This window comes from Tachysurus fulvidraco, chromosome 21 (genome assembly GCF_022655615.1).
Source record: "Tachysurus fulvidraco isolate hzauxx_2018 chromosome 21, HZAU_PFXX_2.0, whole genome shotgun sequence".
In the NCBI taxonomy this organism is placed as follows: Eukaryota; Metazoa; Chordata; class Actinopteri; order Siluriformes; family Bagridae; genus Tachysurus; species Tachysurus fulvidraco.
This window is the reverse complement of record NC_062538.1, coordinates 13,592,924-13,620,538: the sequence shown is the minus strand read 5'-3', so window position 1 is coordinate 13,620,538 and position 27,615 is coordinate 13,592,924. Positions and strand designations below refer to the sequence as shown.

Here is a 27,615-nt window from a genome sequence, read left to right as displayed (position 1 = left end):
GGACAGTCAGCACAAGAGGTCCAAGAAGGTCCAAGTCAAATGGGCAGTCAGTGCAGCAGGAAATGGCTAGGTGTGAGATATGTGTGTGTCTTTTATGTAGGCCTATCTCATAATGCTACAGACTGCAGTGATGACCTCCTAAACAGCTGTATTCTTTAAGCACCTATTGTAACCTTACTCTGAGAGCTAATCTTACTTACTACATCCCAGGGGGCACCATGAAAATGGTTGCTTTAACCTGTTCTGCACAGTACTCAAGTGGCACTGTATTGTTTGAGCCTCCAGATTCTGGCCTTCCAGCAGGTTTGTTGGCATCTCCTGCTCTGGTGCATGTGCACCATGGCACAGTTTATGTGCCTGTGGTTAATGGTTAATGTGGGTACAATGGATGTAGTGATGTATGCTAGCACGGTTGTAGGCACTGTCAACCATGTCTATGTGGTTAGCTTACCCCCAGAGGTCACTGAAGTTCAGTAGGTCTCAGCTAGGGTGAGTACACAAGTTGTGCAGGCTTCCCCTTCTGTACCCGAGCAGATTGGGGCAATTGACTTGTCTGTGTTGTCAGTGGAAGAGCAAGGCAAGGTGAGGGCACTACTAGATCAGTATTCGTCTGTGTTTTCCATACATGATGGGGATTTGGGCTGCACTAATCTCATTTCCCATGACATCCCCTTATTAGATGAAGTCCCTGTGTGCCAGCGGTATAGGCATATTCCTCCTTCCGAGTACGAGGTAGTGAAGGCTCACATCAACCAACTTCTTGAGGCCCAGGTAATTAGAGAGAGCTGCAGCCCTTATGCTTCACCTATTGTTTTGGTCAAGAAGAAGGACGGTATTCTACGCATGTGTGTAGACTACCGGCATTTAAATGCCAAGACCAGGAAGGATGGTGGTGGTGCTATTCCCTCTACCTCGTATCGAGGAGACGTTGGACTCTCTTTCAGGGGCACATTGGTTTTCCACCATGGACCTTGCCAGTGGGTACAATCATGTCCCTGTCAGTGAGGCAGATAGATCCAAGACAGCGTTTTGTACTCCGTTTGGGCTCTTTGAATGGAACAGGATGCCGTTTGGGCTTTGCAACGCCCCAGTACCTTCCAGAGACTAATGGAACGATTGTTTGGGGACCAACAGTGCCAGTCTCTCCTCTTGTACCTTGATGACATTGTTGTTTTCTCCTCATCAGTTGATCAACATCTAGCTCGGATGGAGGTAGTCTTAAGCCAGTTACGCAGGGAAGGTTTGAAGCGCCAAGTTGTCCAAGTGTGCCTTTTTCCAACGTGAAGTACAATACCTGGGTCATGTGATTTCCTCAGAAGGGGTCTCCACAGACCCGGGCAAGATTGAGGCAGTTTCTCAGTGGCCTCAGCCAACCAGTGTTGCAGGTTTGTGGTCATTTTTGGGGTTTGCCAGCTACTACCGCCGTTTTGTTGAGGGGTTTGCGCGGCTGGCTGCCCCCCTCCACAGGTTGGTAGCAGAGCTAGCAACCCCAAAGCGGTCAAAGTCTGGGTCCCGTGAGTTTGCTGTGGTATGGTCTAATGAGTGTCAGAGTAGCTTTGAGGAGTTAAAGGGTAGACTTACCACAGCCCCTGTGCTCGCCTATGCTGACTTTACACTTCCTTTTATTTTGGAGGTGGACGCCAGCCATGGGGGGCTAGGGGCAGTCCTCTCACAAGAGCAACAAGGTAAGGTGTGTCCCACAGCTTATGGTTGCCGAGGTCTTAGGCCCACTGAGCGCAATACCTCGAACTACAGTTCTATGAAGCTGGAGTTTCTTGCGCTCAAGTGGGCCATGACCGAGAAGTTCCGGGAGTACCTGCTGGGACACAAGTGTGTAGTCTACACCGATAATAATCCTCTTAGCTACCTGACCTCTGCTAAGCTGGGTGCCATGGAACAGCGCTGGGCTGCCCAGTTAGCGGCCTTTGATTTTGAGCTCAAGTATAGAACAGGCAAGAGCAACCACAATGCTGATGCCTTGACATGCCAGAATCCATCTGCCGTGGAGGTTCAGGATTTGTGCCCAGGTGTAGCCGTTCCTGCTGCCTTGCGTCAAGTTGACCAGGGCGGATTGGTGACTGGGGTAAACCAGATCGTATCCTTTCCTGGTTATTCCATCAGTGATATGTCTGCTCAGCAGCAGGCCGATCCAGTTATTGGAGAGCTGCTGGTGTTTTGGAGGCGGAAATTCTCTAGGTCTGCTGTGCTTTTGTTTCGGCAGTGGGATCGCCTGGTGGAGAAGGAGGGGGTGCTTTATCGTCGGGTGTTTTGCCCGAATGGTAGAGAGGAGGTTCTCCAAGTGCTATTGCCGGTGGCCATGAAGTCTGAGGTGTTGACACAATTACACCAACTGCACGGGCACCAGGGGATGGAGTGCACCTCTTAGCTGGTGTGGCAACGATGTTATTGGCCAGGGATGTCTGCTGACGTGCCAAGGGTGTCCAGCCTGCCCCTGTTAGTTTCATGGGACACCTGCTGGCTGCACGGCCAAATGAGATTCTGGCCTTGGACTTTACTGTGTTAGAACCCTCAAGTTAAGGTCTGGAGAATGTGTTGGTCATGACTGATATTTTCACCAAATACACCTTGGCTGTACCCACTAGAAATCAACAAGCTGAGACTGTGGCACAGGTTCTGGTTGTTGAGTGGTTCTGTAAATTTGGGGTGCCTATTGTCTACCAAGGCCGTAACTTTGAGTCGGCTCTTATCCATCAGTTGTGTTGCTTATATGGAGTTGAAAAGTCACGCACTACTCCATATCACCCTGCTGGAAACGGCCAGTGCGAGCGTTTCCACAGGACGTTGCACAACCTTTTGCGCACCTTGCCTGTATCAAGGAAGGGGGACTGGCCATCTTGTCTCCCCCAGGTACTGTTCGCCTACAACACTACCCCTCACCAAGCTACAGGGGAATGCCCGTATTTTTTGATGTTTGGGCAGGAGCCTAGACTTCCAGTTGACTTCTTGCTTGGTAGAGTTGAAGAACCCTTGGCTGGTAGTGTTCATCGTTGGGTTATGGAACATCAGGATCGGTTGCAGGTGGCTTTTGAGGGTGCTCGTGAGCGGTTGGGGGCCGCTGCTGATCGCCGAAAGGCCAGGCATGATCTGCAGGTACGAGAATCACCACTGAATGAGGGTCAGTTGGTATATCTCCGTGACTATAGCCTGAGAGGTCGACATAAAATACATGACCTGTGGAGCTCAGTGGTGTACCGGATTGTGAAGGCACCTAAGGAAGGAGGTGTGGTGTATACAATTGCCCCCACCACAGATCTAAGTAAGTTAAATGTGCACCGATCTTTGCTGAAACCTCAGATTGGTAGGAACTCCTCCCCCATATGGCAGGACACTCCAGTAGTGGAACCGGTGCAGCGTCGGGAAGAGGAGTTGGACAAGGGAGATTTGTTTGTCCTGGTACCTGAAACATCACAGGTTAGTAGTAGGAAATCACCTCGGGGTACAGTTCAGTCGGAACCCCAAGGTTCTGGTGAGGACCAAGGATTAGAAGAAATCCCTGAGGCAGGAGTGAATGTGCAGCCAGCAGTGAACCTTCCGTAAAGACCCTCTGCTTCTGTGGGTGAGAGTGTGGTGAGAAGGACCGGAAGGAGTACTGCTGGGCAGCACTCTAATGTACATCATCTTCCACGATCACTGGGGCCGGATACGGTGTCTAGTATAGTGGGTAGTACAGCTGGGGCTTTGTTCCATCCCTGGGACTGAAGGTTAAGAGTGTGGGCTTTTGGGTTAGTTCACCGTCGGGGCGACAATGCAGAAGCTGGGGGTGGATTGTGACCGTACGAATAAGGTACGAGTGGTGATTGACGCTCATGACCACCAATCAGTGTCGAGCAGGCACTATTTAGAGCAGGTTGGTTTTGAGCCTGGGATGCGTCACGTCCGTATCCTCCCCGTTTTCGGTTACTCTAGCGATTTCAGGTATGTGCTGTTGGCATGTAGCGTTGGCTAATTCGTTTTTATTTATCTTTACTCGTTGCACTAATGGCTCGTTGATTGCACCCTTAGCCTGTCTTTTCATCATTGTGTGTGTCCCTGGCGGTTGGTGTTCGGATCTGTTTACTGCCCACCTTTCAGGTATGAGGAAGTTGCATACAATGTCTAGCTTCAATACAGGTTGGGTGGTGCGAGTAATGTGCAGTCCTTGTACTTTGGTTTAATAGCGGGTTATTTGAGGGCTGCGTATCCTGAGCAGTGAATTGATCCTCGTGAACTCATCTATCCGCACTTGGTAAGTTTTGTTCGGTTTTGCTAAAGGGAATTTTGGTGTGTATTTGCGAAATTACTAGTAATTCTGTTTTGTACTATTTGTTATAGGATTCTCTCTCTCTTTTCGTCCTGGCAATTATCACTGCAGTTTACTTTTTCCTCCGGTGCGCCGAGTGACTAACATTGGCTTACAATCATTTAAAGGGAATTCTGCTGCTGCCATCTGGTTTCTGGGATAGTTTTAACTGCCCTTCTCTGGTCTACCCTGGGGTGGATGATCGTGGATATTTCTTGGGGCTGGCATAAGAACGACGTGGCCCTCTTTTTTTGAGTCCTGTTTCCCTCAAACTTTTTATAAAGTTTTCTGTTGTGTTGAATCGTTACTTCTATTTGCTTTTCATTCATTCTGTTTCTGTTTTATATGTAATTATTTTGGTTTTGATTTCTTTCAGGAGCTGGGGGTCCCACAGGTGAAAGACCTTTTGGTGGTGGTGCTATTCCAACGTGTGCTGTGCGACATTCTTGAAGTGTACGAGTGTGTGCTCTGAGTTCACGTTGAGGTGTGTGTGTGTGTGTGTGTGTGTGGAAGTGTGCGGTTTGATAACTAACCCTGGTGATCGCCTCGGTGGATAACCCCAGCCCTGTATTTAATTGTGATATTTTGTTTTGTCAGTTTAGAAGTTGCATAAAGCGGTTGTTTATTATTTCTTTTATTTGATCGTCGTTATTTGTGTATTTGTCTGTCACTGGACCTTCTTAACAGTGAAGACATCTTTTCTTTTTGTTGTTTTTGTAATGTTGGTTTGAGCTGTTAGTAAGGGCACTTTAGGATTGAGCATATTTTTAAGTGAGTTTTTATTTTAAATTGCAAGTATTCAATAAACATTGTACTTTTTATATGATGCCCACGTTTCTTGCCTACACTTATTTATAAGAGAATCGAACTTGTGTGTTCTGATAACAAACACTCGGGTTTACTTCTATTTCCTGGGTTTAACCCTCCCAGGTGGCGTAGTTGAATTGGTTACAAATAGATAAACTTGGGTTTGTGTGTGATAAGCTGTACAGTTCTCACTCGTACCTCCTAACACACCACACTGATCTCGCCACATATAGTTAACCAATCTCTGTAATATTACTCCTCTCTGTTATTAGTGATAAATAACCCTTAAACATGTCCAAATTTGGAAGGAAAAACCGACTTACCTGAGACGATGAGTGAGCGCTTGGCTGCTGATCCGCCATTTCAGCGCCAGTGGTTTAAAAGAGGGCGGGGCGCATGCGTACTTCGTGGAATCGATTCTTTTTCCCTCGTATAGTAATGCCCATGAACGTGATGACGCATTTTTGACAGTTTCACAGACCGCACTTCGTGTGTGAAAAAGAGGTGTGAAAACAAGCATTGTGTGTGTAAACTGTCATAATCGTGGATTTTGGGATCCAACTTCGCAAAAAACATAATTACGTACGCACAACTAAATTAAAATTTACACAGATGCTTTGAATTACGTATGATTATTATTGACAGTGTTTTTAATTCCATAGTAAAGCTGCTTTTTTAGACAATGGGAATTGTTAAAAGCGCTATGCAAATAAATTGAATTTAATTGAATTGAGTTTCAAATTTTTATGAACCAGATGAAATTGCAACAGGTATGATTATTTTCTTTATTTCTCACTGCTTGGTAGGTTTCAGTTAAAATGACATTGCATAATGCTCCTGTATCAAGTTTAAGCTCAATGGGTTTGCCACTTACTGTTAAGCTGCAGTGAATTGCTTGCTTGGTAATAGTGCTATGCTGACTGACTGCATCAAAATAATTGGCACCAAGATACAGCACATTGATATTGAATGATTGTTCAATGGTGTCTGTGTTCATGTTCAAGATCTGATTGCCAGATTTGAAATTGCCTTTTGATGAAGAGCTTCATTGGGACTTGACAAAGTTAAAAAAATTTTTTACAATGGTGACACTGCTGTCAGAGGACTTTGAATTAACAGAATTTGCTGGGTGATTTCCACCACATTTTTTACAGTTTGTAAAGTTGTTTGTCTTATTTGGGTAATGATGTTGCTTTAGTTTGAATCCATTTCTATTCTTTTGTTTAGAATGTATTATATCAACACAAAGTTTTCACTTTGTCCCACCACACTGGCAGGTACAACAAACCCCGTGGGACACCACAGGCTCAGCAGACGGAGGTTCTCTTTCGGCGAGGTCACCCCCCCCATCAGACGAGGGTCATTCTTTGTTCCGCACAGGCTTCACTGTTACCCGTGTCGTTCAGAGTGCATTCCCCTGTTCCAGTTGGGAAGGAGGTGAGATTGAGTGCAAAAGCAGTGTCACCAAACACCCCCTTTCACACTCCTCTCACAAATTCAATAAAGGCTATGGCCCCAGTTTTCCACAAAAAAATGAAAATCTCTCTGGTATGGCCACTAGATGGCGCTGTTCAATGAACGATCCGACCGGATCAGCTCCCGGCTTTCCACCCGGGTGTGTAGGCTCGCTCTGGAGTCACGTGGCAGCCTGGCTGTCTGTCTCGGCCCCCGAATGGGTGATTCACACAGTCACGAGGAGTTACAGACTTCAGTTTGTCCAATCACCCCCGCGGTTCAACGGAGTGGTCTGGTCCCATACGGACCAGAGCTCTGCCCACATTCTGAAGGACGAGACCTCATCTCTTCTCGAGAAGGGAGCGATTCGGTTTGTATCCCCACATCTAAGCGATCAGGGGTTTTACTCTCGCTATTTCCTGGTCCCGAAAAAAGACAGTTCTTTCCGTCCTATTCTGAATCTCAGAGTGTTGAACAAACATTTACGGAAATACAACTTCAGAATGTTAACACACGGCTCTCTCATATGTTTGATAAAGCAGAACAATTGGTTTTGCTCGATTGATCTGAGCGATGCTTTTTTCCACACAAACATCTATCCTCCACACATGAAATTCCTTCGTTTTGCCTGCGGAAAGTGGTGACGAGAGATGCCTCCTTGACAGGGTGGGGAGCTACACAAGAGGGCAGATCAGTGAACGGTGTGTGGCAGAACTCACTTCAGCCCATATAAATTACTTGGAGCTCCTCACTGTGTTGAAAGCTCTAAAGCATTTCTTGCCCTGCCTGCGGGGACATCATGTGCTGGTATGCTGCGATAATACGACAGCTGTAGCACATATCAACCGTCAAGGCGGCATGCGCTACTCCAAACTTCACGCTCTGGCTCACAAGCTGTTAGTATGGAGCGTACGGCATTTCCTGTTGTTATGGATGACTCACGTTCCAGGCTTCGTGAACATTGGTGCAGACCTTTTGTCGAGGGGGAACTCGCTCTACAGAAAGTGGCAGCTACACCCTCAGATACTGAGGCTGCTTTGGGAGACGTTCGGCCAGGCAGTCGTCGATCTCTTCGCCTCACACGAAAACGCCCACTGTCCTATGTTCTCGCTTTTGGACAAGGATGCCCCCCTCGGCATGGATGCTCTGGCTCATCCATGGCCCAGCGCTCTGTTCTATGCCTTCCCTCCGCTCTGCCTGATATCCCCGACCCTGGCCAAGGTCGCTGTGCAGGGTTTGTCTCTGATCCTCATAGCTTCCAGGTGGCCCAAGGCACCTTGGCTAGTGGAGATAATTCCTCTTCTATATGCGGAGCCTTGGCCCCTCCCGTTGTGCACGGACCACCTGGCCCAAGCGAATGGGGAGATCTTTCATCCTCACCCAGACAGGGTGGCTCTCTGGGCCTGGCCCGTGAGAGGGTGAATTTAAGCACGCTGGGGCTTCCCCTGCATGTTATCACCACAATTCAGAATCCCAGGGCCTCTTCCACATGTTCTCTATATGATTGCAAATGGCGTGTGTTTGAGGCGTGGTGCGAGGAGCACCAGCTCGTTTCATACCTGTGCTCAGTCGCTGATATTCTGGGTTTTTTGCAGGACCTTATTGATCGTGGCACAACCTTTTCGACGATTAAGGTCTATGTGGCGGCTATCGCTGCATGTCACGCCGGTTTCTGCGACACTACGGTGGGACAGCACCCGCTTAAACGTAGATTTATGAAGGACGCACGCCGCTCCCTGCCAGTCACCAGAAGTGTAGTCCCAGATTGGGATCTCTCCATGTTGCTGGAGGTGCTGGCCCAACAGCCTTTTGAGCCCCTGGGGGATATCTCCCTCAAGCTGCTGTCCTTCAAGACGGCACTGCTCCTGTCTTTGGCTTCAGCCAAACGTGTCAGTGATTTGCATGTGCTCTCGGTTCATTCCTCATGCACCAAATTCTCGCTCTGTGGGGATAAGGTTTTGCTTAGGCCTAACCCAGCCTTCATGCCTAAATGCTTTCCAGCTGTCACTGTTGGTGTGATTGAGCTCTCCACTTTTCACCCTCCTCCTTTTTCCTCGCAGAGGACCAGAGGTTGAATGCTTTGTGCCCTGTGCATGCCCGACGGGTGTACATGGACAGGACTAACCCTTTTCGACAGAGCGACCAGCTCTTTGACTCTTGGGCCCCACCAAACACTGGAGACCCATCTCTAAGCAACGCCTCTCTCACTGGCTTGTAGAAGCTATCTCCTTAGCGTATGAATATAGGGGCATGCAGCCTCCAGGTGGCCTCAGGGCTCACTCCACTAGAGGCTTGGCTGCTTTTTGGGCTCTGTTTGGGGGAGTTCCCTTGCAGGACATTTGTGCCGCTGCGAGCTGGTCCTCTCCACACACCTTTGTTAGGCATTACCGGCTTGTTGTTACTCGTACCACGGTGGCTCATGCGGTCTTAAGTGTGGGCTCTTCAACCCTGTCTGCCCGGCCTGGTTATGCATGTTTCAAGCATATAGTTTCCCCCTCTCCTGACACCCAAGTTCTTGTTCTTTTCCTGCAGGCGGCTCGCTTGTTGGACATTGGTGGGGTTCTAACATGCATGTTACCACATGTCATGTTTCTCTTTGGCTGGGTTTTTTACCCTATGCAGTATGTTATGTCTGCTGCTTTGTGACGTGCCGTAAGCAATAGCTTACTTTCATAACCCTGGTTCTTTGAAACATCGAGTGGAGAGATCCACCAAGTTTGCCCTGCTTGCTGCACGAGAAGCGAATATGCTCACTGAGGAAAGGTAGCGCGTGCAGGTGCATTATGCACTCGGGTAAGGGGCGTTACCTTACCTGCCTTTGGCACGCGCTCCTGTCTACGGATGCCCTTCCCATAGGTGGATCTCTCCACTCGATGTTTCAGAGAACCGGGGTTACAAAAGTAACCTATTGTTTTGAGGACTAGCACTGCCAAGATTGTCAATGCTGGCCCTTAAAACTGTCTGCTCCATTCTATCAGGGCTGACCCCAAACTCCTAATGCTGGGTTATGCAAAGACATTAATTTTGCTCTTGTAATATATATGTTATATATATGTAAAAAATAAAGGTGCATCTCAATAAATTAGATTTTCATGGGAATGTTTATTTATTTCAGTAATTCAACTCAAACAGTGAAACTTGTGTATTATACAGTATAAATTCAGTACAGACTAAAGTAGTTTAAGTCTTTGGTACTTTTAATAGTGATGATTTTGGCTCACATTTAACAAAAACACATTTTAATGAATTGTTTTCCTATTGGAAAGTACTGTATGTTCATGTACTGTATACTGTATGTACTCAATACTTGGTAGGGGCTCCTTTTGCTTTTATTACTGGTTGAATACATCTGCATTTTTTTGGTCTCTTGTTTCTCATTTTACTCTTGAGAATACCCTAGATTCTCTATGGGGTTCAGGTCTGGTGAGTGTGCTGGCCAGTCAAGCACACCAACACCATGGTCATTTAACCAACTTTTGATGCATTTGGCTGTGTGGGCAGGTGCCAAATCCTGCTGGAAAATAAAATCAGCATCTTTAAAAAGCTGGTCAGAAGACGGAAGCATGATGTGCTCTAAAATTCCTTGGTAAATGGGTGCAGTGACTTTGGTTTTCAAAAAACACAGTGGACCACCACCAGCAGATGACATTGCACACCAAATCATCAAAGACTGTGGAAACTTAACACTGAACTTCGAGCAACTTGGGCTATGAGCTTCTCCACCCTTCCTAAAGTCTCTAAGACCTTGCTCTCATCTGAAAAGAGGCCTTTGGACCACTGGTCAATAGTCCAGTTCTTCTTCTCCTTAGCCTAGCTAAGACGCCTCTGATGTTGTCTGTAGTTCAGGAGTGGCTTAACAAAAGGAATATGACAACTGTAGCCAAATTCCTTGACACATTTGTGTGTGGTGGCTCTTGATGCCTTGACCCCAGCCTCAGTCCATTCCTTGTGAAGTTCACCCAAATTCGTGAATCGGTTTTGCTTGACAAGCCTCTCAAAGCTGCGGTCCTTTTGGTTGGTTGTGTGAATCTTTTTCTTCCACACTTTTTCCTTCCACTCAACTTTCTGTTAACATGCTTGGATACGATACAACACTCCATGAACAGCCAGCTTTTCTGGCAATGAATGTTTGTGGCTTACCCTCCTTTTGAAGGGTGTCAATGATTGTCTTCTGGACAACTGTCAGATCAGCAATTTTCCCCATGATTATGTAGCCTAGTGAACTCAATTACGAGAACATTTTTATGGCTCAGGAAACCTTTGCTGGTGTTTTGAGTTGATTAGCTGATTGGCATGTCACCATATTCAAATTTGTTGAGACTGTGAATTGGTGGGCTTTTTCTTCGAAATAGCTCAACTAGTAGAAGCTACAGCAGGGGCAGAGCTTTCTCTTACAAAACCTTACAATTATGGAACAGCCATTCAATTAGTGTTTGGTACACAGTGTATACGTCCAGGCTGATACAACATTTGTTCATTCAAGCTTTTTATGAATAGTGTTTTTTTATGTATAGTGTTTTTCTTAGGTAAAGAAGCAGAACTGGATGGCTCATGGGCACAAGGGTTTTGGTGAACTTATGTCTGAGCGATGTCCTGACTTCTCACCAAACCGGCCTGATCCATCCTAATCCTGTATTTCTGGTTGGAATCTCATCACATCTGGTGCTATATGCTACTTCTATATCTGAAGATATAGAATGGAGTGATATAGACAAAACCACTTGGAGACTATGGCTGTAAGCTTTGAACTTCTGTTTTTTCATGGTCGGTTTTTGACCGAATTGAAATTAAATTGAATATAGGAACAAGGCAAGCATAGAAGCACATACTGTATATCAACAGTATGTATTAAATAAATTTAATATCTAAGTAGAAAATAATATAACCAGTAAAGCAACTAGAATCGGATATGCTTATAAACATAAACTTTCATTAATTTCTTGTGTACAACTCATAGCTAAGAACCCTCAGCCAAATGCTTCCTCAAACAGATATTATCTTATGATAACACATCCTCTGTTAAATATAATCCATAGTCTGTGGGTCAGAAGGTCAGAGGGTTCAAGACCCATACCAGGCTGTCATTGTTGGGTCCTTGAGCATGGGTCACTGTACCATGACTGAGCTCTGACACCAGCATCTTAAAATAATCTGTAATGTATGTTTGACAAATACCTTTATGTGCATTGTGTACTCTGTTGATTTAGTGAACAAATAAAAGTGCGAGTGTTGCCTGTGATGGACTGGCATTTCATGTTGTTGGGAAAGGCTCTGGATCCACTGTGACCCTGACAAAGATTTACGTGTTACTGAACATGAACAAACAAAGGTTTATCTATCTTTGACACCTGCAGAAAATAATAGAGGAATAGTCTTCATCTCACAACTGGCAAAATATCAAAATACATGAGCCTTCAGTTGTGCCTAGTATTAGCTGTGATAATTTGTGATGTATGCATACTAATGTACGAGTCTGTTGTATGAACCTCTGACATTACCAGAAAATAATTTTCAAAGAAGAATAAGATGAATGCAACTTTAAACAATATTGTTAATCCCATTTATCACTGTCACTTGGACTGTCAATAATTATAAACAGGGAAATTCTTATAAAGAGAGCTGGTTTGAAAATAACATGAAGTACACAATATGCTAATGAGAACCTCAGACTGATGTACACACAGATTGGAAATACTGGTTGATAACATGTTGATGTTTTATTACTCACCACTGGTTTTCTGTAATGTTCTTGCCCCAAGGCCTATGGGAACAAAATCATTAAATACACTTCTTAGCAATCATGAGTATCATGTTAAACCCACTATTATTATATAAGCTGTGCTTGCTTGTATTTTTGCTATTTGGTAAATAAAATACTGTACATATAAATGGAGACCAAAAGTCTTTGACCATTACTGACTATTCTGCATTCTTGTATTAATTATTTTATACAAAGAATTTCATTACAAAATATAATATTGACAACAGCTGGAGTGAAAAGCATATTATTTGAAATATATACATGAATTTCAAAGATTTATAGTATTTGCTATGTTTTCTTAATGACAATGTATACTGAAGCTGGCATGGACTTCGAAGCTTGTCTGAAACACGCATAAATAGAATAGATGATTAGGCAAGACAAACATCTGACCTTTTGGTTATAATGAATTTCTTATCATTTATTGTTATACTGCTGAGTATAACAAGTGAACAAGTGCTGAGTGAACTGCTTTGTTATACTGTGTATGAATTCCACATGCCAGGAATGGCAGTTGAGGACCCAAATGCAACACACTGATCATCATAAGAGTCTTTAATGGGAACGATTGCAATTCAGCGGAGGCAGAGTTCAGTATTGCAGGTAGTTAAAAATCCAAGGTATTTTGGGCAGGGCAAAGCAGTATAGGCAAATATCAGTGTCATCAACAATCCAGTAATCCTTAGTACAGGCAAATGGGGCATTGCAGGTCAGGCAGAAAACTGAGTCATATCATGTTCAACAATCCAAAAACCAGTAAGAGAGCAATGCAACAATAGAGAAAGCAGGGTCAATTCAGGCAGGATTCTCACAGGGCAGGCAGTGTACAGAACCTGGAACAGTCAAACCAGGAGGAGCAGGAACAGGAACAAGGGCAGGATGACAAACCAGCTGTGAAAAAAATTGAGAGGACAATCTAGCAAGGAACAATGCAAAATGAATCAATAAAAGGGCTGATGCTCTGAAGTGAAAATCCACGATGGCCACCGACCCGGAAGTGACGTCACCAAAGAAAGTGTGGGAGGACACTCTCAAGGTATGCTGTGCTACTGTATCTTGTACCAAGACACTAGCTGTAAATCCATGTAACAATAGCTGTAAATCCCTCCAAGCAACTTTTTTGTCCAGCACATCTCACGTATGAGATATGAGGATTTTAAAGACAATAACTTGAACTCTTGAACAGTTAGTCAGAATTCTTCCAGCATCATTATGTACCATGTCATAAACCAAATATCATCTCAAACAGGTTTCATGAACATAATGAGTTTAGTGTTCTTCAGTGTCCTTCCACACATGCCACATTCTTTAGTGTCCTTCCACATATGCCACATGACAATTTTTTCTTTAAATGACTGCACAATAATGACAATCATAATGGACCTCACAATCAGGGTAAAATAAAGAAAACTTTTTTTGTATAGGCAGAGTTACATTTTATACTGCACCACTCCCTGCATCAGGGATAGACCCTTTAAGGATAGACACCGGGGCTGCCACCCATATTTGTTACCCGAAAACAAAAATGACTATTGGAATACACCAATTTGTAAATATTCTGTTAGAGTTGTTTGGAGCCACAGCAAAGTTTCAAGTTCTCAATATATACATAGATCATTATCTGATGTATGTGCTGAAATACTTGATATGGGCAGGATAAGCAGCAACTACAGTGGGGCTCAAAAGTTTGGGCACCCCAGGTAAAAATTTGTATTAATGTTCATAAAAATGCCACGAAAAGATGGAAAAATTTCCAAAAGGCATCAAATTACAGATTAAACATTCTTATAATTTGTCAAAAAAAAGTTCTATTTTACTTCCATCATTTACAGTTTCAAAATAAGAGAAAACGAAAAAATTGCATCTGCAAAAGTTTGGGCACCCTGCAGGCTTAATGTATTGTACTGCCCCCTTTGGCAAGTGTAATGACCGAGACAACACCTGAGACGTGTACTTCACAAGGAGGTTTACTGCATACTTTACTTAGCAAAACTACATGCTTTCCGTTCCTATAACACAACAGCAATCCATGCTAGGAACGTCATTTCTTAAAGAGGCAGTACAACACTACATCCCTCCCTTTGTTTTAAAAGAAAAATGTCAAAACATGACAACAATAATATCTTAGACATGTTTGTTATTGATAAGACGAGAGAACTGGGAATGCATTTTCTCGAAATTATGTTAGCTTAAATCCTCAATGGAATTATAGTACATTCAGCATTATAAACACCTTAACTTACTGTGACTAGAAAACTTTAGAACATATTAACTTTCTTTTTGAAAGCTATAACTGTTCCTCATAGTGCTTTATTCTTAGTTCATCAAGTGTAATCCATTAGCTTTCGAGGTCTTTTCCTATTCTCTCTTTTGGGATAACGTTGTTCTCGTTGCTCAGGATTTTCTGGAACATTTGGAGGTCTTCTTTGTTCTTGAGGTCTGTCTCCATAATCGAATTTATCCATTTCATCATCAGAGACATCACAGAGTGGTACATGTACTCTTTGTTTCAGGGGTTTAAAGTGTGAGGTGTTTCTTGTAATGATGTGTTGTCCTCTCTGTGCTGTTATCATTGTGCCTTTTGTTTTTATCACTGTGTATGGTTTTGGGTTATATGGTGTTTTGAGTTTTCCATTCGTCTTTTCACGAATGAGTACAGAGTCTCCTGTTGTGAGTTCAGATGTTGAAACTTTTTTCCTCTTGTCCGAGTATTGCTTCATCTTCTCCTTTTTGTGGCAATCGGCTCGTCTAAGTGCATCGTCGTGTACTGGGCTGTGTACTGTCGGTAATTTGATGTGCATAGGTCTTCCGAACAACAATTCGGCCAGGGATATTCCAGTGGTCTGATGGGGGGTTGCTCTGTAGTTCCTCAGAAACTTGTACAATTCTTGTTTCCAAGGTTTTCCTTCAGCAAAAGCTGCCGACGTGGCTTTTTTTACCGTTCTCATGAATCTCTCAACTTCACCATTGGCTTGAGGCCAGTATGGAGTGATCTTTCGATGGTGTATACCTAGGTGTGTAGTGAAGTTAGCCAGTTCTTGGCTGAAGAAAGGGGGGCCATTGTCAGATTTCATTACGTTAGGAATTCCTGCGATGGAGAAGACTTTGTCTAGCAATGGAATGACTTTGTTTGCTGATGTTGATGGTGTTATCTCTACAAATGGAAATCTGGAGTATTCATCCAAGATAACTAAAAGATAGTCACCTGATGGGAATGGACCACAAAAATCCACAGAAACATTATGCCATGGACCTTCAGGTAGTTCAGACATCTGAAGTGGTGAGGGTTTGATCTGCGTTGAGGACGCTTGGCATGGTATACAGTTCGAAAGTAAATGTTCTGCCTGTTTGTCGATTCCCGGAAACCAAACTTTTTCCTGTGTAGTTGTTTTGTTTTCACTAGGCCTTGAAGACCTTCGTGGGCAAGTTCAAGTGCTCTTTGCTGTAAGGTTTTTGGCATTACAATACGATTTCCCTTTAGAAGAATGCTTCTGTCATCCAGAACAGTAAGTTCCTCTTTTACATTGTGGAATGATCTCAGGTCTGCCTGATCACGTTCTGAAGTGAAATTATCATCCAGTGTGTGCCATTGGCCGTTGTGCATAGCGTTGATAACACATTGAAGAAGGTTGTCTTTGGCTGTTTCGGCTTTCACTTCTTCTAATGTCATGGCTTTTGAGACTGCATTGTCAGCAATGAATCTGATATGTATCTCAGTGTCAACATCATTGGTGATTGTAGATTTGTGAAGTTTTTGTGGATGGCGCGGACATATAGTCTGCCGGATTTGTCTTTCCTGCTTTGTAAACAACCTTGTATTTGTAGGGATGTAATCTTAGTGCCCATCTCTCAATTCTTGCTGGGGGTTTGGACTTAGGGTTGTTGAAAATCAACTCAAGAGGTTTGTGATCTGTGATCATGTTGAATTCCGCACCGTAGAGATATAGATGGAAGTGTTCACAGTTCCAGATGATGGCAAGGGCTTCTCTCTCTGTCTGTGAGTATCGTTGTTCAACTGGGGTTAATGCTCTACTAGCATAAGCGACAACGTAGGTGTGATCTGTGGTTCTATCTCTCTGAGCTAGTATGCCTCCTAGACCAACGGGACTAGCATCGACAATGAGGTTGGTTGCTCTGTCAGGATGGAAGTAACTCATTACAGGAGCATTCAACAGGTTTTCAAGAGCGTTTTCAGTGCATCTCTTTTTTCTTTTCCCCATATCCACTTTGAGTCTTTCTTTATGAGCTCTCTCAGAGCTTGAGTTGTTGATGAATAGTTAGGAATGAATCTTGCACTGTAGTTGGCCATACCTAGTAAACTTCTCATCTCACTTTGGTTTAGTGGGGGTGGCATGTCTGTGATTGCCTCAATTTTTTTGGGGTCAGGTTTGTTGGAAAAGAGGTATCCGAAAAACTCAAGGGACGTTTTGTGAAATTCACATTTGCCTTTGTTGATTGTCAGATTGTTTTCATGTAGCCGTTGGAAGACTGCTTCAAGGAATCTGTTGTGTGCGTCAGCTGTGGTACCATATACCAGAATGTCCTCACTCCAGGGATGCCTTGTAGGACCTGTTGGATGGTGTTTTGGAAGACTTCAGCAGCTGATGAGATACCAAAAATGAGTCTTGTGTATCTTCTTAACCCAACATGTGTGGAAAATGTTGTGATATATCTGGATTCAGGTGCCAATTCGAGTTGGTGATATCCTGAATTGAGATCCAGTTTGGAGAACATTACCGTGCCGTTTAGTTCATGAATGATGTCATCAACGGTTGGTGAAATGTGTCTCTCTCTCAATACAGCTTGATTTGGTAGTCTCATGTCGACACAAATTCGTATTTTCTCAGGGTTTTTTGGCTTTGGCATCACAACAATAGGTGAAACCCAAGGTGTTGGACCCTCTACCTTTTCTATGATTCCTCCATCTTCCAGTTCCTTCTTTCTTTCGAACATGGAAAGGAATTCTGCGATGTGGTTGAGCAATAGGTTTGACTGTGTCGTCAATGTGTAGCTTGACTTGATTTTTCAGCTTTCCTATGCCATTTGTGATGTTTGGGTACTTTGACAAGAGCTGGTCAGCGACAGAAGTTGTAGGTTGAATTATGGCTGTTGAAAGGACAATGTGAATGAGTCCAAGTTCAGTAGCCGTTTTATGACTGAGCAGAGACCCATGATCTCCTTCAACTACATAGAATGTTGCCTCAGTGGTTTTTCCATGTGCTGAGATGTTTGTAGTTAGCTTTCCTAGTAGTGGAAGTGGTTGTTGTTTACCATATGGCAGTATTTTCTTGTTGGTTGGTTGTAGTTTTGTTGACATTTTGATTTTGTCCTGTGCATTTTTGTCTAGCAGGTTGACTGTAGCACCTGTGTCTATTAGTATATCTAGAGGTTGTTGGGCTATCCAGACTTTTGTCATTGGTTGTTTGACATTTGTATGTTCTTGTGTGACATAGACATATTCATCGTCTGTGCTTGAAGTTGTATCCGGCTCCAGTGTTTTTGTTGGTGGGCTGTTTTCACTTAGCTTTACTGCTCTCACCTTCTGCGAGATGTCCTGTCTTTGTCATGACTGTGTGTATCTTTCGTTGTCCCGCTCCATCCGTGGTCTGCTGAAACAACAACGAGCAAAGTGAAATTGGTTTACCACATAGTTTGCATGACGCTCCTTTAGCTGGGCATGTTAACTGTCCTCCAGTATGAGGGAAAGGTCCACCACAGTTCCTGCATGTCATGTGTGGTTTTCTCTGTGTTGTTTTCTGTTGGTGGTTCGTATGTGCTCTCTTACTGAGGCTTGTTTTTGGTATAGCTACAACACTTTCGAAGGTTTTAGCCTGTGTGCTATTTTCAATTCCAGCCGCCTGCTGCTCTGAAGTTTCAAATGCTCTGGCAAAGTCTAGCAATTGTTTTAATGTGAGATTATTATCCCTCAATGCTGAGATTATTATCCCTCAATGCGCAATCGAGATGATGTGCATGTGAGTATGATCGGAGATTTTATTTCTCTGTCTGTATTTGTAAATTCGCAAGTCGATTGTCTCCTGGTTTTTGTTTAGCCTGTCTGAACACATACACTTCATACTCCATATTACGGCTTGGGCTGAAATATTCAGTCAGAACTTGTGTTGCTTTATCATAATCATCACTGTCACCATTTTCTGGAATTGTGTCAAAAATGTCCTGTACTTGTTCTCCTGCATAGTGCAGCAACATCGCTCTTTTCCTGGTCTTGTTCGTTACACCAACAGCTAGACAGTTAGAAATGTTCCAAATCTTGATAACCATTTCTTCCATTTCACTGCAAGTGAGCCTTGATCTGAGTCAATGTCAAATCTTGGAAAATGTGGCAAGACAGCAGTAGCATCCATGTTTTATCGGGTGATGGTAGCTTTGTTGTTGAGCACGTTTTTATCTTTAGCTTTTGGAGTTTATTCAGGTGTTGGCAAAGCGTGTGAAGCTGTATGAAATTTATACACGTGTGTGAAATCCACTTTATACTTTTCTGCGTTCTGGTTTAGTTTCTTTCTTGATCGTTTCTGTGTAGTTTTACTCACAAGATGAATATGATGGTAACTTTTCTTGTGCCGTGTCTCAGGCTTTTTCTGTGTTTTTTTTGTTTTTTTTTCGTGCCGGTCGGAGAAAGGATGCTGTCGTTTGAGCCCTCCCTTGGTGGTGTTGGCTGCTTTTTCGCGTTATTTTGCCGTTTACTCACTCTTTGCCATTGTAATGACCGAGACAACACCTGAGACGTGTACTTCACAAGGAGGTTTACTGCATACTTTACTTAGCAAAACTACATGCTTTCCGGTCCTATAACACAACAGCAATCCATGCTGGGAACGTTATTTCTTAAAGAGGCAGTACAACACTACAGCAAGTATCACAGCTTGTAAACGCTTTTTGTAGCCAGCCAAGAGTCGGTATCTTCGCCCATTCTTCCTTACAAAAGTCTTCCAGTTGTTTGAGATTTCTGGGCTGTCTGTCACGCACTGTTCTTTTAAGGTTTATCCATAGAGTTTCAATTATGTTGAGGTCAGAAGATTGTGAAGGCTATGGCAAAAACTCCAGTTTACGCCTCTTGATGTAATCCACCGTGATTTTAAGTTGTGTTTAGGATCATCCATTTGTAGAAGCCATCCTCTCTTTAACTACAGCTTCTTCACAGATGGCATCAAGTTAGCGTCCAAAATTTGCTGAAATATTATTGAATCCATTTTTCCTTCTACTCGTGAAATGTTCCATGTGCCACTGGCTGCAATACAACCCCAAAGCATGATTGATCCACCCCCATTCTTAATAGTTGGACAGAGGTTCTTTTCATTAAATTCGGTGCCCTTTCTTCTCCAAATGTACCTTTGCTCAATCTGGCCAAAAAGTTCTATTTTAAACTCATCGGTCCACAGAAATTGTTCCCAAAATCCATCAGGCTCATCTATATGTTCATTTGCAAAATTCAAACGCTGATTTTTGTGGTGAGGATGTAGAAGAGGTTTTCTTCTGATGACTCTTCCATGAAGACCATATTTGTACAGGTATCTCTTTATAGTGGATTGGTGTACCACAACTCCAGTGTCTGCCAGATCTTTCTGGAGGGATCGTGCAGACAAACGTGGGTTTTTACTTGCTTTTCTCACAATCCTACGAGCTGTTCTGTCTGATATTTTTATCTTGATTTAACTTCCACTGTTCCTGATGACTGCCATTTCTTAATTACATTCCGAACAGAGGATATCGGCATCTGAAAACGCTTTGCTATCTTCTTATAGCTTTCTCCTGCTTTGTGAGCATCAACTATTTCAGTTTCAGTTTCTAGACAACTGCTTAGAAGAACCCATGGTGCTGATTGTTGGGGCAAGGTCAGATAAGTCTGGGCATTTAAAACCTTTAAGATTGACATCACCTGGTACTTCCAGATGATGATTGAGAACAATCCATGACACTGTCAGGTCTCAGCTATTCAAAGAGGGCGGTGCATGCTATAAACTCTGGAGGATACCCAAACTTTTGCAGATGCCATTTTTTTCTGTTATTTTGAAAGTGTAAATGATGGAAATAATATCTAACTTTGTTTTGACAAATTACAAGAATGTTCAATCTGTAATTTGATGCCTTTTGGAAATTTTTCCATCTTTTCTTGGCTTCTTTATGCACATTAATACAAATTTTTACCTGGGGTGCCCAAAAGTTTGATCCTCACTGTATGAAGAAGTCTGCAAGTGGGCAGATGGTATCTGAGCTTACACTCGGGCCATTGTCAGGTGTGTCACCAAATTAATAAGACAGCAGCAGTTGCAGCCTCCCTGGACACAAGACCAAGAAGAGGATGGAGCAGATCCTGGGTCTGATGGATCGGGCAGAGGGCTGGTGGCCGGTTTTGTTCCAGGTGGTTTAAGGGGAGTAGTGCCCCATACTGTATATAAACTCTAAGTTCTCAGTAAGGGAGAGGTGTCTGGCCATCAAGAGGGCAGCCCTCAACCTCCGATACTACCTGTAGGAGCCAATGTTGTAAATGCATTTTGGGCTGTCACCAGGTGGGGGCAGTGTGTGCACAGAGAGGTTAAAAACAGGTGTCTCTTACAGGTAGAGGAAGTTGGCTTGGTTGAAGGGGGAACACATAGAGTTTTTTACCACACAGAACACACTGGATATCAATTTTCTTTCTTCAAGGATTGTAAATATGCTTGCATTATTTTCAATAAAGTGGTCGAGTTAAATTCTTTGGTGTGCGTAAAGGGTGCGCATTTTATCCAAGCCATCAGCAGCTATAGGAGCTGCTGGAACGCTACCTACAAGGTTGCTCTTTCTCTGCTCTGACCACACCCTGCTCCAATGGATTCACTGCATGAAGAATGCCAACACATAGATCACTTGGTATCTGAACAGCAAACTGGACTGGACAGACAACACTGAGGCAATCTCCAAGAAAGGTGGGAGAAAGGAGGATGGTAGCAAAACTATCATCATTGCTGGAGAACGACTCTCACCCCCTGTATGAAACGGTTTCAGCTCTAAGCAGCTCCTTCAGTGACAGACTGTTACATCCTAAGTGTCTGAAGGAACGATACAGACGGTCTTTTCTCCCTGCTGCTATTAGACTCTACAATCAAAGCTGCTCCCAGTGAACCAGTCACCATGATACACACTGTTATCACTTTTTTAACTGCAATCTTATCTTATCATTCTGTTTAAATAAACTAGATTTAGCTATAAAGTAGTCTATTAGAAGTATATTACTGCCAAATAAAAAATTATTTAAGTGATTTATTGGCATCAGACAGCTGGCATTCCAGCAGAGAGTTATGAATACTGCCATTATATGTGGTTTTAAACAAGATGCACATTATACAGTATTACCAATCGAAGCAAATAAATTTGCTCCCAGGACAGAAGTCCCATTTATTTATCTTTTGACAACTGGAGCTAAATGTTTAACTGAATAGTACAATATAAATTGTTTTGTTTTACTCTTTAATGAAAGCATTTTATTATGTTGTTAGCATATTTTTACAGTTGTTTTATGGTTACAGATAAGAATATTCAATTAAAGAATTTGTGTGCACAACCTCAGTTAAGAAGAATATTGTTCAGACAAACGAAAGGAGAATTATATATTTCCTCTATTATTATGTCTGAAGTGTTTATTTGATTTGGTGAGTCCTTCCATACCTCAACATCGTTTAGGGCTTGGATGTGAACACCACACTTCTTGCCCTGCTCCACAAGTTCTATATCAAATGGATCCATAAGCAAAACCTTCTTCAGGGTCAGCGTCCTCTGTCTCTCTACATTATGTAAAAGCACCTTGGCCTTTTCAGGTTTATCACATATCACTGTAGATAATTCTGCTACATATATGGCACACAAACAAAAAAGATTATTGAAGCACTGGTGATGATGGCAAACTTATTACATTCAAAAGTACATGTAAAAAAATTATGTTTGCCCATAAGAAATAATAGATAATATTTGCCATTATGATCAGCCACAAATGTATATATCAAAAAACATAATTTCTGACTTTTATTATTAATAATTATTATATTACATTATAATATAATTAAATTATAATAATTGTTATCAATCAAGTGAACAATATAACTTGTTTAATTACTTGAAAATGAAGAGAATATTCTTGTTTCTATTTTCAGAGGGCAAATTTAATCAACTAACAACAACACATATAACAATAATAGTCAAAGATCTTACCAGTGTTTATTATGTATCGAATTGCATCAGGACCAAGTGTGTCATAAAGTGGTACCACCACCATGGAATAAGTGTAACAAGCCAGCTCTGAGATTATCCACTATCAACACAAAGAAAGTGAAAAAGACAGAGAGACATGAGCATATTTCCATTGAATGCTCTTAACAAATGCACAAAACACTAAAACACTGTTTTGTTCTCTTGCTGCACTTTGACCTCTCACCTCTGGCCTGTTTTGTGCAAACACTCCAATAAACTGCTTGGAACCGGGATGGCAACCCTGAGAAAGTAGACCTGAGCCCAGGTGCTCTGCCCGAGTCACCACCTGTGCAAATGAAACAATTAAAATTCACTAAAAACAACACTATATAAAGCAAAATAGTATCTTACGTGTTTGTTTGTTTGTTTGTAAACAATACAAAACACACTGAATGGCTGACAACCATATTACTTTGAAACCCGCTCTGAAGTCCTGACCTCAAACCCACTCAGTACCTTTGGTATGGTAAATACACTCCAGGGCAAAGCAGAATATACAGTATTATACATTACAAATTTTACATTTATCCCTTATAATTTCCATGAGCTGAGAGAGGAACCTTGAGAAGAACTAAGCTCAATGACCAGACTAAATGTTCAAATTCCAACATTCATTCTTTAAAAACTGGAGGTTTCTCTATCTGTAAAGGGTGGACTAAATGTGGAATGGAATAAACCAAAAGCACATTGAAGATTGAAGATTTTACAATGAGAAGTTCTTGTGAAGTTCTGACTTGAGTAGAAGATGCTTGTGATTAGAAATTGTTGTGACAAGAGATTTACTGAAAAGAAATCTGTAATTTATAAAGACAGGATTGAGACATGAATCTGTCGACAGGTTTTGATCCTTGATAGGCACCTAGTGCAAGGCCATAAATGTCAGAAAACCAGGGTGTCTTAATGGAAAAAATACAGACCCAAGTGCAGGGATAAATTAAAAGGGGGTTTATGAGGGGAAAAAAACAAAAGGCAAGAAACACTAGGAAACTGGAAACACAGAAACAGAAACACAGGAACAGAAACACAAACACAAGGTCTCAGCAAAAAACAGATGCAAGACAACCGGTATAAACAGTTGTACCTCAGCCTTAAGTATTTGAATTCAGAGCATCTTCGTTTGAGTCACAGTCTTATTTAAACCCATGAAGCACAGTATTTGAATGGTGAGTCCGCAGTAGATTGTCGATCTGAATGGAGAGATCCATGAATTCTGACAGGGTCCTCCCTTCGTCCCGGCAGGCGAGCTCGGCCTGCAGATCCGGGTTCAAGCCCTTGCGGTACAGCAATTTCGGAAAAGCCAGCGCGTACTCTGTGGCCGGATGGTCTCCCTGGGAGATGGTGAGCAGCCGCTCCCCCGCACTCTCTCCCATGGTGGAATGGTCGAAGACGGCTTGAAGGGAAAGTCACCGGCGCCGTGGCAGTCCCTCATAGGCCCTGTAACGCCGCGGTGAGCTCTCCGGTGAGCGATGTGAGTCGCGTCAGTTGTGGGTGGTGCCCAGCGAGCTGCTGTGCTTGGGCGGAGAGCTGGGTGGCAAGCTGGAAGACAGCTGCTGAATTGCTCGGTGGCAAAGTCTCCTGTAATCAGGAGTCGTACGGCTGGATCATCAAGCAGCATTTGCAGCATTTTTATTAACAACTCGGGAACAGACAGGCAGGGTCAAAACTTGCCAGGAACGATATAAAAGGACAGGCAAAAATCAGAAACGTAAGGACAGGCAAAAGGTCAGGGCAGGCAGCAAACAATCAGAGAAACAAAGTACAAAACTGAGTCAAAAATACAGAATCAGAATCAGACAGGAAAACGCTCAGCTCGCACTGGGGGAAAGTTCAAGTTCAGTTTATATAGCATGGGAAATCGGAAAAAGCTGGTGGAGTAATTAGCCCCGGCGCAGGGCTTTGTGGAAATGCCAGTCCGGAAGCGCCTAATATTCCGAAGATCTTTCTCTGGGTTGCCCATTGAGAGGCGGGGCAGGTTCGCCGACCGTGACAGACACTGACTTATGTCACACAGGCTATTGATTTGATTAAATACTTGTTAATTACCACGTTTTTTCCCCCACAAGATTGCAAATTTTATTCTAATTGTATTTCTCAGCAGTATAAATAAATAAATAATAAGCTGTAAATAATAAGTAAAATAAATCTTGATGTAATTGATGTACTTATGCACTATATACATTGTACTATGCAAAATTATTTTATACAGTGGTACCTCAAGATACGAGTTTAATTCGTTCCAGAACCGAGCTCGTAAGTCAATCGGCTCGTATCTCAAACGAATTTCTCCCATTTAAAATAACTGAATTCGATTTAATCCGTTCCGGAGCTATGAAAAATCCCCAAACCATTGTAAATTATGAATAAAGATATGTTTTTAAATAACAAATAAACATGTATAATTAACAAATACATAACAAAATATGACATAAAGAAATAAAAGAGTTATTTAGCATAATAGCCTTGGAGACAGACGAGTGCGGCTAACGAAGGTGAACGGCGAGGAGGAGGGAGGGAGGAAGGCGCTTTTTTAGAACTTAAAACTATTTTCGTAACTTTAAAACTAAAACTACACTTTCCTTATTTCAAATGAAAGAAAAAACTTAAAACAATGCACTTAAATTTAAACTTAAACTAAGCTTAACATTTACGTAAATTTTATCATCACTTGTTTTTGCCTTCTTGGCTGCACTTTTCTTTCTTTTGCGAGTGAGCGAGAGATGCTCTCGGATGATGCTCGACCCTGCGCGCCAACTAGCGGGACGCTCCAGAAACACGGCTCGTATCTCGGATTTGGGCTCGTATCTTGAACGAAAATATGGCCCGAGCTCCGGCTCGTATCTCGAAAAACTCGTATGTCAGGCTGCTCGTATCTCGAGGTACCACTGTACTGATGCACGTACATGGGCAACAGATTCCCTGTTATCCCCTTTGGTGTTATAATGCACATATATTGCCATTTTAACATGGGTGATCCATCACCCTGTACAATACGTACTGCTAAGTTAAATATAAACTCTTAGTTGAGCCCAACTGCTCCTAGGTGTTCCTTATGTGTTTGGTTCTTTTCTTAATCCCCTTTGTTTCAATGACTATTTGTAAGGTATATGCAAGGTTTGTTGTGAGTCTCTTTAGGTTTGTGACATTACTAAGCCTATCTATTTCTACTCTGGTTTCCTGTTTTGATACCTGGACTGTTCTCTTATTTTTTTATGTCATTACACTTGGATATTGTTGTTTTGCCCCTGATCAAACTTTATTTGTTAACTTAATTTGTTTATTTGTTATGTTTTTGGCCCGTTTTCTTTATTAAACTCACCCTACACTTGCCCCCCAACCTCCATAGTCTGGTTCATTACACTAAATGACAGAAAAGTTAGAAATCTCTAAGGTGGGGATTTTTTATCCAGCCATATTTATTTATCCATTCCTTATGTGTAACTGCACAAATTACACAAAAATACTGATTTGTACCTAACCAAAATGGACTATTTCAGGGTCTTTCTCTAGTTCAGAAGCAATGGAGAGAGTCTACAACCTCTTGCATTCATCTAGACCTTCTGCAGACACTGAAGGCTTACAGACAAAAAACATAAGGATCCTTTTATGCTCTGTTTTTTGAAGGAACTTTTAGCTAGACAGAAAATAGATTTAATCTATCAGATGCTCAGCAATATAGGCAGATGGTACTGAGCCATTATTTGGCCAATGCAAGATTATCTTTAATGAATGGATAGTACCTGAAAGTTCTCTGGGCACTGTACTAATTGCGATATGGTTGATTCCTTAACATAGGACTCCCAACCTGTACAGTGGCATAGAGCACAGCCTTTTTTAAAAACGGCTGTGTTTAGCATGATTTGCTAAAACACAAAATTATTCAAGCAATGCTTTTTCCATTTTTAAGCATGCTTTTATTTCTAGCCAGTCTCACCAGGACATCAGAAAGGTTTTGTTTTTATTGTTGAGGCCACACAAGTGCTGGTTTGGTGTAGTGAGCATTTTTGCACATCCCACATTCCTCTTGTTAAGGAATTTCTTCACTATCTATGTATGCCCAAAGTAATAGATTTTATTTCTGTACCTTTATGTTGATATTTCTACTTGATGCTTTGTCACATACAGTAAAGGTATACAATATTCTGTGTAGGGGACATCTACACAGGAAGTTGATACAGGAAGCACCAAAAATGCAAGGAGCAATCCAACAGTGTAATGTATAGTATAAATTGTAACACCATTTTTTTGTAGCACCATAATTTTTTATTTATTTTTGAAGATAAAGATTTAAAAAGTAAAGAAACCTAACCTAAGCTACATAAAAAATTGTTGCAGTCTATTAGCTCTACCTTTTTCCTACCCTTTTTCCTACTCACCTCTCGATAAGAAAGCCATTCGTAAGGTTGATTGGGGAGGCGAGACCCTAAGAACGGTCCATCACCTATGGAGACACAGGGCACATCTGAATTATGTCAAAACAATTTATCAAGAGATTTGCTTAATAGTATGCCATGTTTGCATCTCTTAAACATTATTGGCTTTGAAAATACAAGTGGTTGAGATCCTGGCCTTTTAACCATTACTTCAGACAGTCAGCTGTCACATGCTTTTGAAACTGCAAATATTCTACATTTCCTAGAGTCCCCCCAAAAAGAAAAATAACAAACATGGCATTTGTGTACATCACAACTGTATATAAACTAGACAGCAGACAATAAACAGTCCATCAAAAAGTCAAATGAACGGTGTATGCTATAAAGTCATAATGTTATTGCATATCATCAAGTCGACCATAATCCATCATGTATGAGGGGTTGGATAAATGAGATTATTCATTAAAATAATATTAGTTGTTCTCAGCTGAGCACAAGGCACGGGCAAAGTCCACAACCCAGACACGGGAGCCGAGCGACAACCCTAGCTAAGTCAGGGGCAGAGTGACATCCTGAAAGGGGGAAGAAGCATCTATTGCCAAATGCTGAAAAAGGGACATGTCCCCCACAGGAGCACGAAGATGTCCACAGAGGACCAAGTAAAATGAAGACATACAAAT

At 42.4% G+C, this 27,615-nt stretch overlaps 1 protein-coding gene across 5 annotated transcripts in view; it reads right to left on the bottom strand.

Annotated features, from left to right (window-relative positions):
• Window positions 1-27,615, bottom strand: part of acsl6 (acyl-CoA synthetase long chain family member 6) — a 102,506-nt gene that overhangs the window by 25,518 nt on the left and 49,373 nt on the right. For 4 of the 5 annotated variants that reach the window (XM_047805697.1, XM_027152930.2, XM_047805696.1 and 1 more), the window contains exons 4-8: window positions 26,939-27,003; window positions 22,750-22,851; window positions 22,527-22,626; window positions 21,987-22,165; window positions 12,291-12,323 (exon numbers count right to left, since the gene is read on the bottom strand). In XM_047805697.1, the coding sequence (XP_047661653.1) occupies window positions 12,291-12,323; window positions 21,987-22,165; window positions 22,527-22,626; window positions 22,750-22,851; window positions 26,939-27,003 (479 nt within the window). The remainder of the gene's footprint in view (window positions 1-12,290; window positions 12,324-21,986; window positions 22,166-22,526; window positions 22,627-22,749; window positions 22,852-26,938; window positions 27,004-27,615) is intronic. The other variant, XM_047805694.1, reaches the window with a different exon arrangement.